The sequence below is a fragment of the Xenopus laevis genome, chromosome 6L, assembly GCF_017654675.1.
Source record: "Xenopus laevis strain J_2021 chromosome 6L, Xenopus_laevis_v10.1, whole genome shotgun sequence".
Classification (NCBI taxonomy): Eukaryota; Metazoa; Chordata; class Amphibia; order Anura; family Pipidae; genus Xenopus; species Xenopus laevis.
Genome location: NC_054381.1, coordinates 49418613 through 49437185, shown reverse-complemented (window position 1 = coordinate 49437185; position 18573 = coordinate 49418613). Strand labels below are relative to the sequence as shown.

The 18573-nt window shown below is 37.4% G+C and overlaps 1 protein-coding gene across 2 annotated transcripts in view; it reads left to right on the top strand.

Moving 5' to 3' along the window:
* The window catches only part of top2b.L (DNA topoisomerase II beta L homeolog), a 51363-nt gene that overhangs the window by 13807 nt on the left and 18983 nt on the right, over window positions 1-18573 (top strand). For both annotated transcript variants that reach the window (XM_018267449.2, XM_018267451.2), the window contains exons 7-29: window positions 1044-1256; window positions 1345-1518; window positions 2115-2216; window positions 2355-2492; window positions 3525-3663; window positions 6725-6882; window positions 6965-7090; window positions 8503-8613; window positions 8987-9092; window positions 9448-9557; window positions 9699-9791; window positions 9888-10002; window positions 10826-10947; window positions 11036-11184; window positions 11410-11641; window positions 11777-11911; window positions 12798-12998; window positions 13139-13334; window positions 14497-14588; window positions 14848-15003; window positions 15458-15541; window positions 16431-16625; window positions 17808-17946. In XM_018267449.2, the coding sequence (XP_018122938.1) occupies window positions 1044-1256; window positions 1345-1518; window positions 2115-2216; window positions 2355-2492; window positions 3525-3663; window positions 6725-6882; window positions 6965-7090; window positions 8503-8613; window positions 8987-9092; window positions 9448-9557; window positions 9699-9791; window positions 9888-10002; window positions 10826-10947; window positions 11036-11184; window positions 11410-11641; window positions 11777-11911; window positions 12798-12998; window positions 13139-13334; window positions 14497-14588; window positions 14848-15003; window positions 15458-15541; window positions 16431-16625; window positions 17808-17946 (3286 nt within the window). The remainder of the gene's footprint in view (window positions 1-1043; window positions 1257-1344; window positions 1519-2114; window positions 2217-2354; window positions 2493-3524; window positions 3664-6724; window positions 6883-6964; window positions 7091-8502; window positions 8614-8986; window positions 9093-9447; window positions 9558-9698; window positions 9792-9887; window positions 10003-10825; window positions 10948-11035; window positions 11185-11409; window positions 11642-11776; window positions 11912-12797; window positions 12999-13138; window positions 13335-14496; window positions 14589-14847; window positions 15004-15457; window positions 15542-16430; window positions 16626-17807; window positions 17947-18573) is intronic.

The following is an 18573-nucleotide window of genomic DNA, read 5'->3' as shown; positions in this document are numbered from 1 at the left end:
CTCTCCAAGGTAAAGTGTGGGTGTGTTCCTTTTCTTGAGACAAGGTACCTCAATTCAGGTGCCATGACCTTGCTTCATGGTAGCTGCACCTTTGCCTATCAGTACTTTGCCTTGCCCCCCCCCCCCATTAATTACAATTGTTTTGAAGGCTGTTCATAACAAAAAGTGCTTTGCATGGTGGAAGAAGAACACCGCATTCCAACAAAAATACCTGCTACCTACTGTCAAATTTGGTGGAGGTTCCATCATGCTGTGGGGCTGTGTGGCTAGTTCAGGGACTGGGGCCATTGTTAAAGTCGAGGGTCGGATGAATTCAACCCAATATCAACAAATTCTTCAGGATAATGTTCAAGCAGCAGTTACAAAGTTGAAGTTACACAGGGGTTGGATATTCCAACAAGACAATGACCCTTAACACACTTTGAAATCTACAAAGGCGTTTATGCAGAGGGAGAAGTACAATATTCTGAAATGGCCGTAACATTTCTCCGACTTGAATATCATCAAAAATCTATGGTATGATTTTTAAGCAGGCTGTACATGCTCAGCAGCCATCAAATTTGACTGAACTGGAGAGATTTTGTATGGATTAATGGTCAGAAATACCTCCATCCAGAATCCAGACACTCATCAAAGGCTTTAGGAGGCATCTAGAGGCTGTTACCTTTGCAAAAGGAGGCTCAACTTAGTATTGATGTAATATCTCTGTTGGGGTGCCCAAGTTTGTGCACCTGACGCTATTGTTATTTGATTGATTGTATGTCTTAAAAATAAAGAATTTACCTTTTAACATTTGGAGACGAGCGGTTCGTGTTGGTGTCCCAGGAGTGCACGGCCTACAAATCTGCATTTCTTCTACAAGTTTGTGCACCTGTCTAATTTTGTTATGATGAATATTGCATATTTTCTGTTAATATCTATATATAAGTTTTCGTGAAAGGTATAAAGAATTATACAACAGGTACTTTTACCACTGGCAGAAGATTAATTTACATGTAAAAATTGGTAATATCTTTTCCTAATATGTTTTTATTTTACTTTAGACATGGACAAGCAACATGTTGAAGACAACTGACCCCAAAATTAAATATTTTGATGGAGATGACTACACATGCATTACATTCCAGCCAGATTTAGCCAAGTTTAAAATGGAAAAACTGGACAAGGATACTGTGGCTCTTCTGACAAAACGAGCATACGATGTTGCAGGCTCCCTCAAAGGAGTGAAAGTCATGCTCAATGGAAAAAAGCTCCCTGTATGTTTGAGTTTAGCACTCCAGTTGTTGTAATGTTCTTTAGCTTAAGATCCAGCACCCATTATTACATTACTTCTCTGTTTCGCAGGTAAATGGCTTCCGCAGTTACGTAGATCTTTACGTAAAGGACAAACTTGATGAAACTGGCGTTGCCCTTAAGGTAACCCATGAAGTTGCAAATGAAAGATGGGATGTGTGTTTAACGTTGAGTGAAAAGGGATTCCAACAAATCAGTTTTGTGAATAGTATTGCTACCACAAAGGTAAGTGTAACATCTGTATTCCTAAACTCAACATAAAATGTCAACTGTGTAAACCTTGAAGGGACAGGATACTGGTCAATTGGGGAAATTAAAAATGTACATGGTTTTTCTTGCTGAGTAAAGCAGGGCCCTCCCATGTTTTAGAGATTCTGCTTTCAATTATATAGCTTTGTTGAATGTAAATGTATATTCTGTTCTGTTTTTTTCATCACTGTTGAGTCATGGAGTGCAGGCTTTTATTTAGTGAAGGATGTGTATGAGCTGCTGATTAGGTACTTTGATCAAGGAAATTACTACCTAGACATCACTTGCTGTGTAGGTAAGGTCAAGATCCATTTAAATAGTGTTAACGTATGCGAAGATGGCCTGTAATATGTCCCACATGACTTGAATTTATTTGAGGTTATCCGTTAAATTAAATGTAATACTCCATAACTATTTACAGTTACTCAGATTATAAGGTCATTGTAACTTTTGGTTGCTTGCTAATTGTCCTTGTGGTAGGCTTCACGTATTAGATCTTTTATATTTTAAGTTTTTTTAGTATTTGTGTTAATGTCACTTATAATTTTTCCCCATTGTCTTAATTATTACAGGGTGGTAGACATGTAGATTATGTGGTAGACCAAATTGTGTCAAAACTTATTGAAGTGGTGAAGAAGAAGAACAAAGCTGGTGTCTCTGTGAAGCCCTTCCAGGTGAGTTTTTAAAGTTAATGTAAAATAACGAATAAAATCAGTATTTCCACATCAAGATACGCTTTTGAAAGAATAATTATGTTATGAAAGGTTGTAGTTTATGATAATTGCTATTTCCATTGTTTCCCTATTTTACAGGTGAAGAATCACGTTTGGGTTTTTGTCAACTGCTTGATTGAAAACCCAACTTTCGATTCTCAAACTAAAGAAAACATGACACTCCAGCCTAAAAGTTTTGGGTCCAAATGTCAGCTGTCAGAAAAATTTTCAAGGGCGGTAAGTTTGCCTAAATTCTTCTTAAGATTTTTTTCCCTATCTTGTACAAAAGATGCTGTATAAAACTGTAGTAGTTTTATTATATGAAACATACTATTTAAAGTATTTGCCAGGTCTGCTTATTCTCATTAGGTATGCTTAGCACATATACATGGTTATCTCTTTCAGTGGACTTAAGACTATTTAGGAACAAAACCAAAAATGTGAGCTCTTCCAAAAAATAAAGCAGCAAGTAAAAAATTACCAAAAGTTTATTAAGACATGGCCTGACGCTTTTCGTGCCTGTTGGGACACTTACTCATAGGCACGAAACGTCTCAGGCCATGTCCTAATATGTCCTAATAAACATTTTGTATTTTTTTTACCTGCTGCTTTATTTTTTAAGAACTCACATTTTTGGTTTTGTTCCTATGTGTATGCACCCTTGGACTGGTGGTAACTGTGAGTTTGCCCTCCTGTTTATATTCTATTTTTTGATACTGCATTTATTTCAGTAGTGCTTGTATGGGCTATGTGCACCATGTTTGTTTGTAGTTTAACAGAATAATACTCACATCAGCAGACAGGTCATTGACTTTGTTTAAGAGTGAATATGAAAATAATAAAGTGAAATGGAGACGTTGAAGATTTTAAAGGAACAGATCAGTGTAAAAATAAAAACTGGGTAAACAAGCTGAAAATTAAAAATGTTTTTAATATAGATAGTTGGCCAATAATGTCATCTATAAAGGCTGGAGTTACTGGATGTATAATATTATAGCATAGAACACTACCTCCTGCTTTTCTGCTCTCTAATTCTGAGTTAGTCAGCGACTTGAAGGGGGGCCACATGGGACATAAGTGTTCTGTGAGTTTGAATTTGAAATTACATTTTTGGCTAACTAAATATATTAGAAACATTTTTTCATTGTATACAGCCTATTTACCCAGTTTTTATTTTTATACTAAATTATTCCTTTAAAGCTTGTTTCTTTTTAGTAAGATTTGTACAAGATTTATTTGGATTTAAACACAATTTTTCTTTTCCCTCAGGCATCTAACTGTGGCATTGTAGAGAGCATTCTAAACTGGGTTAAATTCAAAGCCCAAACGCAGCTAAATAAGAAATGTTCCTCTGTAAAACACAGTAAAATTAAAGGCATTCCCAAGCTTGATGATGCTAATGATGCAGGTAATGTTTTTTTCTTTATATATTTTGAACAACAAAACCTCCATAAATACATATACAATGAAGTTTACAGTCTAGATTTAACAACAAGAGATTAGGATAGTGTCACACAAGGTTGTTTCAGGAACTTTAAAGAATTATTATGTGTTTATAAAGTGCCAACATATTCCACATCACTGTACGATAAATGGATGAACACTGAGCATACAGATTTACATACAAAGCAACTAATAACTGATATAAGAGGTGAAGAGGGCCCTGGCCAAAAGATGCATAAGCCTGCATAACTACAGTCATATGAAAATGTTTGGGAACCCCTCTTAATTCTTTGGAGTTTTGTTTATCATTGGCTGAGCTTTCAAAGTAGCAACTTCCTTTTAATATATAACATGCCTTATGGAAACAGTAGTGTTTCAGCAGTGACATACAGTTTATTGGATTAACAGAAAATATACAATAAGCATCATAACTAAGTTAGACAGGTGCATAAACCACAACAGAGATATTGCATCAATACTTATTTGAGCCTCCTTTTGCAAATGTAACCGCCTCTAGACTTTGTAGATTTCGAAGTGTGTTAAGGGTCATTGTCTTGTTGGAATATCCAACCCCTGTGTAACTTCAACTTTGTGTCTGATGCTTGAGAATTATCCTGAAGAATTTGTTGATATTGGGTTGAATTCATCTGACCCTCGACTTTAACAAAGGTCCCAGTCCCTGAACTAGCCACACAGCCCCACAGCATGATGGAACCTCCACCAAATTTCACAGTAGGTAGCAGGTGTTTTTCTTGGAATGCAGTGTTCGTCTTCCGCCATGCAAAAAGCTCTTTTTGTTATGACCAATAACTCAATTTTTGAGAGTTGCTTTGAGGATCCCATGCAGTCACTCTTCAGAGGAGAGTCAAACAGAAGCACAACTTGCAATTGGCCACCTTAAAGGAAACCTGTCACTTTTTTGCTGACAGTAGGACTGTAATTAAAGAGTTATAAATACTCACATACCAGCATCTTTTTGTTGAATAAATGTAACTAATGCAGTGTTTTCAAAGAGTGCACGAGACTCTACCAGTCCGACTTTCTGAAAGTAGGCACGCAAAGCCTCAAGGGAAAAACTATATAAATCTCGTGAGATTTCACCTCCTGCACGGAGGAGAAAGATAAGGCAGCAGGAAACTGACAGCGTTTGCCCTGAGTCCTCTAGCTGGAACTCGTTTCTGTATTCGGCGTGCAGGACCGACTGAAGCATACTTATTTTATTTATGTTAGACCTCTCTGTTAGTGGCTGTTCACTTTGATTTAATGGTCGGGCTTTTGTGAAATGTGAACAGTACTTTGTTTATTTATTTTAGAGACTTGATAAGGCTACGCTATGGAGTGCTCTGTTAGTGACTGTTCACCTTGATTTAATGGTCAGTCTTTTGTGAAACATGTGCCTGTGATGTGCATTTCTGTGTGTATGTGTGTGTGTTAGAGTATCTCTGTGTGTCCCTGAGTCTGTGTTTGAGTGTGTATCCCTGAATCTGTGTGTGTGTATCCCTGAGTCTGTGTGTGTGTGTGTGTATCCCTGAGTCTGCGAGTGTGTGTGTGTGTCTGAGTGTGTGACTGAGTTTGTGTGTGTGAGTTCTGTTGACCTGCCTTATAGGTGCAACTCCATGAGAAACCAATCCCCCACATGCAGTCACAGGCAAATGAAAATAAGAAAATAAATACGTTTTCATTAACTGAAGATTCTGCCTTCCACTGGTTTGAGGGATCATCTGATGATTATTTAGAAAAGGCTTGATGAGGCTTGATTCTGCATTATTTCAGGTCTTACACTATATTTGGCTTTGGGAATAAATATTTCTCCTCTCATTTTCCAGCTGCTCCTAGTTATTATTAATATTCGTAGTTGGACAGCTACCAGTAGTCACTTTAGCTACAATACAAGTGCTACTGTCTCACTTCATAATATACCTGCAGAAAAAAATTACACAACACAACAAAAACATAAGCAATAATTGATGTCTTATTTCGGCTGAGGCATATGTTGATCAACCAAAAGAATGCTCTTTAAAGTGGGCATTCTCGCCATAGCCCTACATTTTTCTATCACAGAGTATACTCTATGACTAGGCATGCATGAGATTTGGCAGTTTGGCTCAGCCCACACACAAAACACAAAGGGGTCCTGTTTCAAGATGGCAGCGCCTATGAAACACTTTTTACATATAGGATATCTTCTAATCTGTTTCGGATATAGACAAAAACAGCTGACTAAAGGGTTTAACTAAGGAGGGAAAGCTATATATTACTCATCTCTCAAGGTGACCGGTCCTCTAATTTTTGAGAGTTGCTTTGAGGATCCCATGCAGTCACTCTTCAGAGGAGAGTCAAACAGAAGCACAACTTGCAATTGGCCACCTTAAATACCTTTTCTCATGATTGGACACACCTGCCTATAAAGTTCAAGGCTTAACGAGCTAATCCAACCAATTTGGTGTTGCCAGTAATCAGTATTGAGCAGTTACATGCATTCAAAGTAGCAAAATTACAAGGGTACCCAAATTTTTGCACATCCAGTTGTTCACATTTGATTTAATTGCATACAACTGAATACTGCTTCACTAAAAATCTTTGTTCAGAAAACACCCCAGTACTCAGATGTTCCTGGGAAATGAAAGGCATACAACTGTTATCTTTTTGAAAGTGGAGTAGATTATTATGCAGGCTGAGAGCGGTTCCCAAACTTTTTCATATGACTGTATTTGCTAAAGGTCAGACAAAGAAAAATTAACTAAATGTGATAAAAAAAAATTCTCAAACTTTAGTAAATGGAGCTTTAACATTACAGGGGCATTATGCACCTGTATACACTTCTTTTCAACATGAGAAAACTCAAAAGAGATCATGCTAAAATTTTGTTTCTCTTTTATAATGCTCAGATCATTGTTTTGTTTTTACAATTACTACCTTCCCATCCATCTAACTGTAATCTGAGTGTGTTAGCCATTGATCGGTATATTATTTTGTCTCCTCTGTTATCACTCATTAGTTAATCATTTATTTTTTCTGTTTGGTAGGTGGAAAACATTCCCTGGACTGCACATTGATATTAACTGAGGGAGACTCTGCCAAATCTTTAGCTGTTTCAGGCTTAGGTGTCATTGGACGAGATCGGTACGGTGTATTTCCGCTAAGAGGAAAAATTCTCAATGTTCGAGAAGCTTCCCACAAACAGGTAAAAGTGCCTTAACTTTTAATGGCTCTTTCTCCCCTTTGACTGCATTGCTTTCCTTTAACGTATTTCCTTCTCTCTGCAGATTATGGAAAATGCTGAGATAAACAACATCATTAAAATAGTTGGCTTGCAGTACAAAAAAAGCTATGATGACAATGAATCCCTTAAAACCTTGCGTTATGGAAAAATTATGATTATGACAGATCAGGTGAGTTTTTAGTTAGCAACATATTCAAAATTTCAAAATATTTGAAAGGGGAATTGTTTTGTCCTAAAAAGTAATGCAGTCTATCTTTTAGTTGTACAGGTATGGGACCTGTTCTTCAGAATGCTTGGGGCCTGGGGTTTTCCGGATAAGGGTCTTTCCTTAATTTGGATCTCCATACTTGTCTACTAAAAAATTATTTAAACATTAAATAAATGTGATATTATTATTTTGCATCCAATAAGGATTACCGTATATACTCGCGTATAAGCCGAGTTTTTCAGCACCCAAAATGTGCTGAAAAACTCGACCTCGGCTTATACGCGGGTCATACCGTAGCAACAGTAGCCAATCCCTCACCGGCCGCAGATACGCTCCTTCCGCGGCCCCAACACACCTCCCTCTCCCATAGCGCAGGACTGTCTGTGTGATCGCCGCCCGGAGCAGGTCCAGGAGCTCCGGGCGGCGCGTCCTTCCCTGCCGGCGTTCGCTCTCAAAATGGCGCCTCTCAAAATGGCGCCCACGTGGCGGCCATGGGCGCCGCCATTTTGAGAGCGAACGCCGGCAGGGAAGGACGCGCCGCCCGGAGCTCCTGGACCTGCTCCGGGCGGCGATCACACAGACAGTCCTGCGCTATGGGAGAGGGAGGTGTGTTGGGGCCGCGGAAGGAGCGTATCTGCTCCTGGACCTGCACAGACAGTCCTGCGCTATGGGAGAGGCACAGACAGTCCTGCGCTATGGGAGAGGGAGGTGTGTTGGGGCCGCGGAAGGAGCGTATCTGCTCCTGGACCTGCACAGACAGTCCTGCGCTATGGGAGAGGCACAGACAGTCCTGCGCTATGGGAGAGGGAGGTGTGTTGGGGCCGCGGAAGTAGCGTACGGTACCTTTTTTCTGCTTTCCTAGGTGCAGCACCTCATTGATCTTCTGAGCAGCCATGACAGGTGGGAGGTCACAGGGAAAACAAGTGGCAATTGTCCAGCTAATAGTTCTGACTCTTTTAAATCGTTTTAGATAGATTTCTATGCCATAAAACATGATTACACATTTACACATTCACATTTTGAAATCTGACATGGGGCCCCTAGGCTTATACACGAGTCAATACATTTTTCCAGTTTTCTTAGGTAAATTAGGTACCTCGGCTTATACACGGGTCTGCTTATACACGAGTATATACGGTAAGTATGTCTTAGTTAGAATCAAGTACAAGGTACTGTTTCATAATTATAGAAAAAAAGATAATTTTTTAAAATGTGAATTATTTCATTATAATGCAGTCTATGGGAGATAACCTTTCTGTAATTTGGAGCTTTCTGCATAACGGGTTTCTGGATAACAGATCCTATACCTGTATATGGAATTTCTTTTAAGCTGTCACACCGGAACTAAAATCAATTTTTGTACATTCTCACAGGATCAAGACGGTTCACATATCAAAGGCTTATTGATTAATTTTTTCCATCACAATTGGCCATCTCTACTGAAACATAGTTTCCTTGAAGAATTTATCACACCGATTGTTAAGGTACAGACTAAAATTGTTTTATTTTTTTTTTATGCATACAGCCTGTTGGATACAGATATGCATATGATGCACACTTATAAGCCCTATGGGGCAGGAACCTCCTTCTTATTGTCTCTCATCATATGGCACTTTAAACACTGTGTTCTTATATAAGCTCTGTGTACTTTGTTACTTGTCCTCCCTGTGTGTACTTATAAATATTGTACTTTACAAATAAAGTTATACATACATACATATTATTAATTTTATTGCAGTCTTGCTGTACCTCTGGTCAGTGGAAAAAATGGCACTTCGTTGATGCAACATCTTGGCTATTGGGTGTTTGTGAACCCAGAATTTCCATGTTCATTACGTGTTTAATTTTTAATTACAGGCTACAAAGAATAAACAGGAGCTTTCATTCTACAGTATTCCTGAGTTTGAAGAATGGAAAAAACAAACGGAAAACCAAAAATTGTGGAAGATAAAGTATTACAAAGGTTTGTTTACAAGAATATGTTGGTACAATAGAAAGAATCTGCTTTAAAACCTGACTAGGCAAACTGATTTGAAGTAGAAATTTCACCTTTAGTTTTAATATGATTCACACTTATATTTTATCTGTACCTAACTTTTTTCCTGTGACTAGCTCTGTAACCACGATTTATATTCACTCTCTTACATTCACCTTTAAGCAGTCTCTGGTGTCATGTATTTTTATTTATCTGTTACTATGATAGGCTAGTCAAAAAACCAGGGAGGGAGCTACACAGTATAAACTCTCTGTATTTAAAATGTATAGCTTTGTGATGTTGTGACCTGATTGATGTTAATGGTGTACTCTTTACTGCACAGGTTTGGGCACCAGCACTGCGAAGGAAGCAAAGGAATACTTTGCAGACATGGACAGGCACAGAATTATATTTAGATATGCAGGCCCTGAAGATGATGCAGCTATCACACTGGTAATTTTCTGAAGTTTTAATTTAGTTTTAAGCAAGCGAAGCAGGGAAATGTAATTGTAACAGAGGTTTTTATGTGAACGGAACATTTTCTTTTTAAAAATATTTTTTGTGTATATTTTATGATGTGCATCTCAATCGCAGGCTTTTAGCAAAAAGAAAATTGATGACAGAAAGGAGTGGCTCACAAACTTTATGGAAGACAGGAGACAACGGCGACTTCACGGATTGCCTGAGGTAGAATGACAGCTATTAACCCCAGTGTAGAGAAAAGGGTATAAGGGCAATTCTGTCTGCGGTCATCCTTCACTGTGTGCATTTTGTTTTTCACAGCAATTCTTATATGGCACAGCTACAAAACACTTGACTTACAATGACTTCATTAACAAGGAGCTTATTCTTTTTTCAAACTCTGATAATGAGCGATCTATTCCATCTCTTGTTGATGGTAAGTACAGTTTGCCGTATTCTGAGCTAATTTTCTTAGTGACAGGTAACTGGCCCAGGGGTTTCCATTTTACTAGAATATGCCCAACATTTTCACATGAGCTCTTTTAGGTGGACTTAACAGGTGCATAAACACCATCCGTACTACCAAAAATATATTTATTTTTAATTTTCATTTCATGTGGAATTACTCAGATTTAGAGGGAACCAGTATAGCTTATCTCTGACTTGAAGGGAACTTTACCCCCCACCTCTGTTATTCAACTGCCTCACCATTATTTGTGTTAAAGTGACGGATTCTTGGACTCCTGACTCTCAATTGAAACTATATGCCATCACTTAAATGTGGAATGTAGTGAGAGAGGAGGTCCAATGACTAATTTATAATTTGAGGGAGAGGATGAGTAATATATGTATATTTTTTTAATATGCATTTTTTTAAATTAGCCCAACTGAATGAGCTCTTTAAAAAGGGGGTTATTTTTTTCTTTTTTGAGGGTGATAATTAAACTATTTAGGTGTTGTAGGGGAAATGTGATGCCAGTGCTGAATGAAGCAAAACATTACTCGGTTTCCTGGTGTGGTTACTGCTTCTGACCTTCAGTTGAATCCTGTTAGCCTCCTCAAAAGAAATCCCACCTCTCTGGCTCCTGGTGAGAGCCTATTAGTTTTCAGTATGATATGATTTGACTAATGTACATGTGATATTGTGAAATGCAGATCAGAAACCCAAAAAAGTTCAATTATCTAATTGCTGCAGGTCAGTGTTTGTAGTGAGAATATTTATCAGTTTGTCCTCATGTTTCTTTTTTTCCACTTGTTAGGTTTTAAGCCTGGGCAAAGAAAAGTTTTGTTTACTTGTTTTAAGAGGAATGATAAACGGGAAGTCAAGGTTGCTCAGCTGGCTGGTTCTGTTGCTGAAATGTCAGCTTACCATCATGGAGAGGTAGTCACGGAATTTCCTTTTAATTTTTCACTTTTAAGCAATTGATAAAATTAAATACATTCAATGCTTTTTTCTTTTTTTCCTTTAGCAAGCCCTGATGATGACAATCGTAAATCTTGCCCAGAACTTTGTGGGAAGTAACAATGTGAGCTTGCTGCAGCCCATTGGTCAGTTTGGTACTCGACTTCATGGTGGAAAAGATGCTGCCAGCCCACGTTATATTTTCACAATGTTAAGGTAATAGTTGTGTATTACAAATAGGAGTTAAACTGCGTGTGTTTATGTTAAAAAATATCGTTCATACGTAACGTACATTTCATGTACATTTACATTTTAGATCTATTTGACATTTGCAAGCACAATGCATAAGGGCTGACATGAAAATTCAGCCTTAGGAAACAGTACAGCCTATGTTTACTGGTTAGCCTCTGCTTGCTCTCATCATTTTTTTCTTTATTGCAGTCCTCTGGCAAGATTGCTTTTTCCATCCGTGGATGATAACCTCTTGAAGTTCCTTTATGATGATAACCAGCGTGTAGAACCAGAGTGGTACATTCCTATTATACCCGTTGTTTTAGTTAATGGAGCAGAAGGAATTGGTACTGGATGGGCATGCAAACTGCCCAATTATGACACGAGAGAAATTGTCAATAATGTGAAGAGAATGCTGGATGGTCTTGATCCACATCAAATGGTAATTAAGCATCGTTAACTGTACAGTCTTATTACTGCGGATATTTATGTTATGCAGTACAGGTATTGGCTATTGGAATATAGCTAATTGCTTCCATTCTAATTTAATTCACTAACATTTATATTTGTGCAACAGCTTCCAAGCTACAAGAATTTTAAAGGTGCGATTCAAGAACTGGGACAGAATCAGTATGCAATGAGCGGTGAAATATATGTGCTGGACCGGAACACAGTTGAAATTACAGAACTTCCTGTTAGGACATGGACCCAGGTTTGTGTAGATGGTTCATTTGTTATCCGTTTGGCTTTTTTTTTTCTTTTGAGATATTTATTTGAATACAAATGTTGGGTTACATTTTACCGCCTTGCTTATAGCTAAACGTCAACACGTAGGCCAAATCTGGCAGCGCAGGCTCAGACGAGAATACCAGAAGCAACACGATTTAAAGAAACCATACTCTTTGGTGCTCACAGTTTGTGGAGGGCATACCATCCCGTAACTCTGCAGTACCTATGCATCTCACACATCCCCTGCAGTGTTTGTGAATTTTAACCTCCAAACATTGCATGTTTCTTTTGCCATACCTCACAGCAGTTTAAATTTGACAATTTTTTGCCTGCCCCAATTTGTGCAAGCCCATGTTCATCTTGCCTCTTCACAGGCCATAGTAGTGCAAAAAAATCTTTACTTTGTCTGTGAATACCTTGGCACTTATATGTACAGTATGTGCTAAAACTAAAGGGGGCAGTGTAGGCTCAGCTAAAAATACCAGAAGCAACATCATTTCAAGAAACTGTAAACTTCAGTGCTCATGTATCTTGCATAATAGCTGTTGACAGTTCATGTAAGGGTTATAGTAATGGTTAGATGTTGTACATTTTTATTTCTGCAACACCTGCGAATTTAACTAAATGTTATAAACCGATCCTATCAAATTCATGAAACCTATGCTATAACAGTTAGTATGTTATTAATCAATACAGTGTATTTAGATTGTCTGTAGTACGCTGTAACTCAGGAGGTGTTTTGCGGGATTAAATTTCAGAATTTTGACTCTTCGGTATTCAATATCCTGATTGGCAGGACTTTACCCTGCTTGCCTTTGTCCCTCTGTACCAGGTAAAGTTATATTAAACTTTGTTTTATCTCTTCATAGGTTTACAAAGAACAAGTTTTGGAGCCCATGCTCAATGGAACAGACAAAAATCCTTCATTGATCTCTGATTACAAAGAGTACCATACAGACACAACTGTGAAATTTGTTGTCAAAATGACAGAAGAAAAGTTGGCACAGGCGGAAGCTGCAGGCTTGCATAAAGTCTTTAAACTTCAAACTAGTCTCACGTGCAATTCTATGGTAAATGTTTTGTTCACTGCCTATAATTTTTTATTGCACTAAAACAAGTAGTATTGGGGTGTAATACTTAATAAAGATCCAGTAAGCATCTATCAATCTAATCTCATCTGTATATAAATACCTATTTTTTCTCTATTCAGGTATTGTTTGACCACATGGGCTGTCTAAAGAAATATGAAACTGTGCAGGACATTCTGAAGGAATTCTTTGATCTCCGGTTACATTATTATACCCTGCGCAAAGAATGGCTGATAGGAATGCTGGGAGCTGAAGCTGCAAGACTGAACAACCAAGCACGTTTCATCCTAGAGAAGATACAAGGCAAAATCGCTATAGGTATGTGCCAGTACTATTTTGTGTTGGCTTTAGCAGTCTGGTTTTGCTGCTGTTCACTTTACTTTATAAATATATAATATAAAGTTATAAATAAATAATTATATTTTTATTTATATATATATATATATATATATATATATATATATATATATATATATATATATATATATATATATATATATATACAATATCAAAACAGGGGGGTTGTGGGAGCACTCTAAAGGCTTTAAAGTATATATATAAGTATAATAAATGCTATTGCATATGTACCCAAAACGGGTTATTTTGTTACAAAGTTATGATCATAAAATTGATAAGCCACCATACCACGTCAAGGTAAACCCCGAATGGCGGTCCCTAACTTGTTTTATTTTTTATGTGCATTCTAGCATTACCTGTAATCAATGTCCGTTGAACGCTGTTTTTTCACTGAGGGCTAAATCCTCCCCAGCCAGCAATCAGGCTTTTAAAGGAGAGATATTCCCAAAACAAACGCCCAATTTTAAAAGCATAGGATCACCACTAGTTTAAAGAGGGGGTATGGGGTGCTACAACCACTGAAGCTATGCCACAGCTTCTGGCTAAATATACAATATCAAAACAGGGGGGCACTCTAAAGGCTTTAAAGTATATATATAAGTATAATAAATGCTATTGCATATGTACCCAAAACAGGGGTTATTTTGTTACAAAGTTATGATCATAAAATTGATAAGCCACCATACCACGTCAAGGTATATATATATATATATATATATATATATATATATATATACACACACAAATAAGTGGTCTTCAGCTTCACAGTTAATAAGTATTTGTAAAATGTGAGTATTTGTAAAATGTGATCGGTAACATTACTTGAGTTTTGGAAAGGTCCACTTCACATAGGGCAAGATTTAATTCGGTGAGAAAAAGTTATTTCATGGTTTAGATTTCATGGAGATTCAATTAGTGGAGGAAAAACTTTCTCCAAATTCAGTTCCAGTTTTTCCCATAGACTTCAACAGAGTTTTCAAGTGATAAAACTGAGAAGTTTTTCTGAATTTAATTGCAACTTGAATTGTATCTCGTCCACGAGTTCTCACGCGATAAACCTTTTTCTCACTGAATTGAATCTGGCCCAAAGTATCTAACTGTATTTTTTTCTTTTCATTGTAAGAGAACAAATCCAAAAGAGATCTTATTCAGATGTTGGTGCAGAAAGGATTTGAGTCAGACCCTGTGAAAGCTTGGAAGGAGGCACAAGAAAAAGTAGGTGCCACTTAATACATTTTACAGTATAACACTGCTATTTTTATAATCTGAATCCCTAATATGCCAAGGATTTTTATATTTCATCTAGAACTACAGTGGCTATTGCTGTGTAAAAATGAACATAGTAGTTTGCTGCATGTACAAATAAACAATGGGGGCACTAGTAGCAACCTTCACCTTAACTTACCATATATTTGAAGGCTTCCCGTTATAGACTCTATATGCAGGAAATAAAAATAAATGATTCATTTTGTAGGCAACAGAGGAGGATGACCTTGAAGATCCGAATGAAGACAATTCTTCGGACTTTGGCACTGGATCAGGACCAGATTTTAACTACATTCTGAATATGTCTCTATGGAGCCTTTCAAAGGAAAAAGTAGATGAGCTTGTCAGACAGAGGGATATAAAGGTATAGATTAAACATATGCTGTCTGTCGTCGTGTTCTTAATGGACCCGTAACAACAACAAATGAACTTAAAAACAATAAACTAGTTCTCTACTGTGATAAAAAATCTGTGCTTGCTTCAGAAAGATTACTAATATATTTTATATAAATAAGCTGTTGTGTAGGCATGAGGGCAGCCATTAAAGTGTATATTAGGCTATAGGGCATATATTAATATTGTTTTAATTCTTATGGTAGAAGAGATGCAGGAACTATGGTATGAAAACTTTTCTCATATAAGGATATTTATTGCAAAGAAATAATTTATTATAATTGCAGTAAGAATACTATGAGGTTATACAGTGGCACAATTTACAGTTCACAGAACAAACTCAATGACTAGGTACACTCCATCTTTCAGGGCTGAGGAATATGGGCTTCTCTCAGCAGAAATTAAATCAAGTATCTGTGTTTCAGAGCAAAGAACTTAATGACCTCAGGAGGAAGTCTCCATCTGACCTGTGGAAGGAAGACTTGGCAGCTTTTGTTGAAGAGCTAGATGTATGTATCCAATTTGTTTTTTATGATAAAAAGCTTAATTTAACATTCATGTTCCCAGTTAATTTGGCATGTTATTTCAAGCACACAAAGGTACATGCTCTAACTTTTGATTGCTCCTTTGGTGCAAATTATTGCCCACTGTTAAAATTGCCTTCTGATCCAGAGCTGAATACTCACAAATTATCTTTGGTCGAATAGTAATTTTGAATATGAATTTTTGAGTGTCAACATTCACACATTCTAATTTTAATCCCCCTATTCAAATGTAAATTTGAATGTGAGATTTATCACACCTCGGCCATGTAAACAGTCCTAATTCGAATATTTGCCACCTAAAATCTGCCGAGTTCATGTACAAGTCAATGGCAGAGGTCTGTTGAGCCATTTGGAGATGTTAATAGCCTTCCTGACATTCAAGGTTTTTTTTTTCGGGAGAAAAACTCGATTCGCACGAATAGAATATGAATCGAATACAATTCAAATTTTTGAGTCGGAACCATTTGATCGAATATTTGCCATTCAAGAGATTAAATTCGATTTATGTAGGTTTTCATTCGCCCAGGTCATGATTTACAATATCTACAGTGGTGAGTCAAAAGCAACAAGACTTCAGTGATAATTGAAAATCTTTCACTGCTCATTCAAACAGCTTAATCTGAAGAAGTTGCTCTGATGATTTGTCAGGCTTTTCAAGATTACTTAGCAAGTACAGTTGGTTTGGACTTAATCACAACTAGGTATTTTTAAATTCTTCTCCCTCAAATGTCAGTTTGAAGCTATTCTGTCTTAGAGCCAATAATGAACTTCACTTCATAAGAAGATGGTTTCTGTTTGCAAACTACAACACATTGTTCAATGAGACTTAATTCTGTGTTTTATTTTAATGCAGAGGGTGGAAGCTCAAGAAAAGGAAGACGCCATGGCTGGGTTTGCAGGCAAAGCAATAAAAGGCAAAATTGGCAAACCCAAAATGAAAAAATTACAGCTTGAGGAGACTTTGCCGTCTCTTTATGGCAGGAGAGTAGAGCCCCAAATCAGCGCAATGAAGGCAGATGCCAGCAAAAAGATGCTAAAGAAAAAGAAGGTGAGGCTGCTTGCTAAAAGAATTACCTGCATTGGCTGTATCTTTGGGATTCTTATTTTTGTGCTACAACTAAGACGTACAGCCATATGAAAACGTTTGAGAATCCCTCTTAATTCTTTGGAGTTTTGTTTATCATTGGCTGAGCTTTCAAAGTAGCCACTGTTTCCATAACATGCCTTATGGAAACAGTAGTATTTCTATTATAGAAGATTGGATAAAAGATAGAAATTTGTGTTCAGAAAACACCCATGGGAAATGAAACCATGCCACTGTTATCTTTTGTTGAAAGTGGAGTAAATTATTATGCAGGCTAAGAGGGGCTTCCAAACTTTTTCATATGACTGTACAAGATCCGTGCTTGTGCTGGAGGAGCATGGAGTAGTTTCACCTATTTAGCCCAAGAAACAACAAAAGAGTTAAACAGTAGGTAAAAAGTATGTTCAGTACAAGTCCTATACAATGAACTTATGGCTCTTCTTTGAATGGTTGTGTAATTTGGTAGCTACATATTTCAAGTAAAGCATTTTCAGGTTGTTGCCTCCTTGTGTTTTTGATTAGTGTCCTACTATTATAAATATTCTCAATTATCCAGTCTGCTTCATTGAACCACCATCTGTGAAGTTTGCTTGGGTAAGAGCAAACAGCACCTTTCCTAACCTACAGAAGTGCAGATGGAAGGGCTGGGTGAGACTTGATGTATATTTCCCTGTTTAATTACTGGAGGTGCAGTCCTTGCTAGTTATACCGGCCAGGGTGTCTGGCAACTTTAAATAAAATGCCTGGCTGTTGCCAATCACTGGGCTACGATCACACAATACAAAAAATATTTATTGTAGCATCACTGTACACTTTTTCTAGTGATTAAAATAAATTCCATACCTCCTTAGTTCTGAAGTATGTTTCTCCTGTACTCTGAACAGATTTTAGCTCCCAGGTTTCTGTAGAGTGATTTCACTGTTTCTTTACCTAAACTGAGCTGCATGTCTTTAGTGGATTGCAAAGCTTCCATTCCCCCCGTAGTGCACATGTTCAGCCCTCCACATGACTTTACAGGGCCTTGCAATGGTCTTCTGTCTGCAGCTGTAATACCCTGCACACCTCACGAAATTCTCTGCTGCCAAAATAAGCTGTCACAACATTACTTTGTGAATTCACTGGTTGTGTTTTAAAATTTGTTTTAAGGGTGAAATGGACTCTATTGCACTGAAAATGGAGTTTGATGAGGAATTTGGCTCTGCACCAGCAGAGGGAGGTGCAGAAGATTCCCTGACCACCACTCCGGTAAAACCTGTAAAGCCCAAAAGGGAAAAAAAAGAACCTGGTAGGTATCTTAGCATATGTAATGTCATGTAATTGTTGTGTTATAAATGAATGATATTGGTGTATGATGTTCCATACTTTAAGACTTCTGGTATAGCCATATGAAAGTAATGAAAGTAATATTGCTTCATGTCTTAAATTTCATAGAAAAATTGAGTGTAGCTTAGGAGTTTGTGAGGTAAAGGCAGTCTTGTAGCAAGTAAACTCTCCTCCCTAGGTGTTTTCATAGCTAAAGCTCATGTAACTTATTTACCAGGAGGATCCATGGTTTTAGTTTAGTAGAATGGCAGATATAGGAGCAGCCATGTTACTGTTCCCCTGCACAGCATCTCTGATCACCCATGCCTGCTTGATGTTCGTATACCTTGATGTTTTCAAGTGACCGGTCTTCTTTACTAATGCTATTCTCTCAGTCCCACTTTGAGGCAGACCGTAGCATTATATATTTATACTAAATACTCTGAATGGATGAGTTAATATGAAATAAAATGCAGATAGAAACCAAGTGTATTAAGCAGCAAGCAGTTCTAAGAACCAACTATAAAATAAAAATAAAACCCTGTATAGACAGCAATGTAAAAGTTTCCACATACTATGAGATCTTTGTTCCTAGCTAGTGCGGGTAATT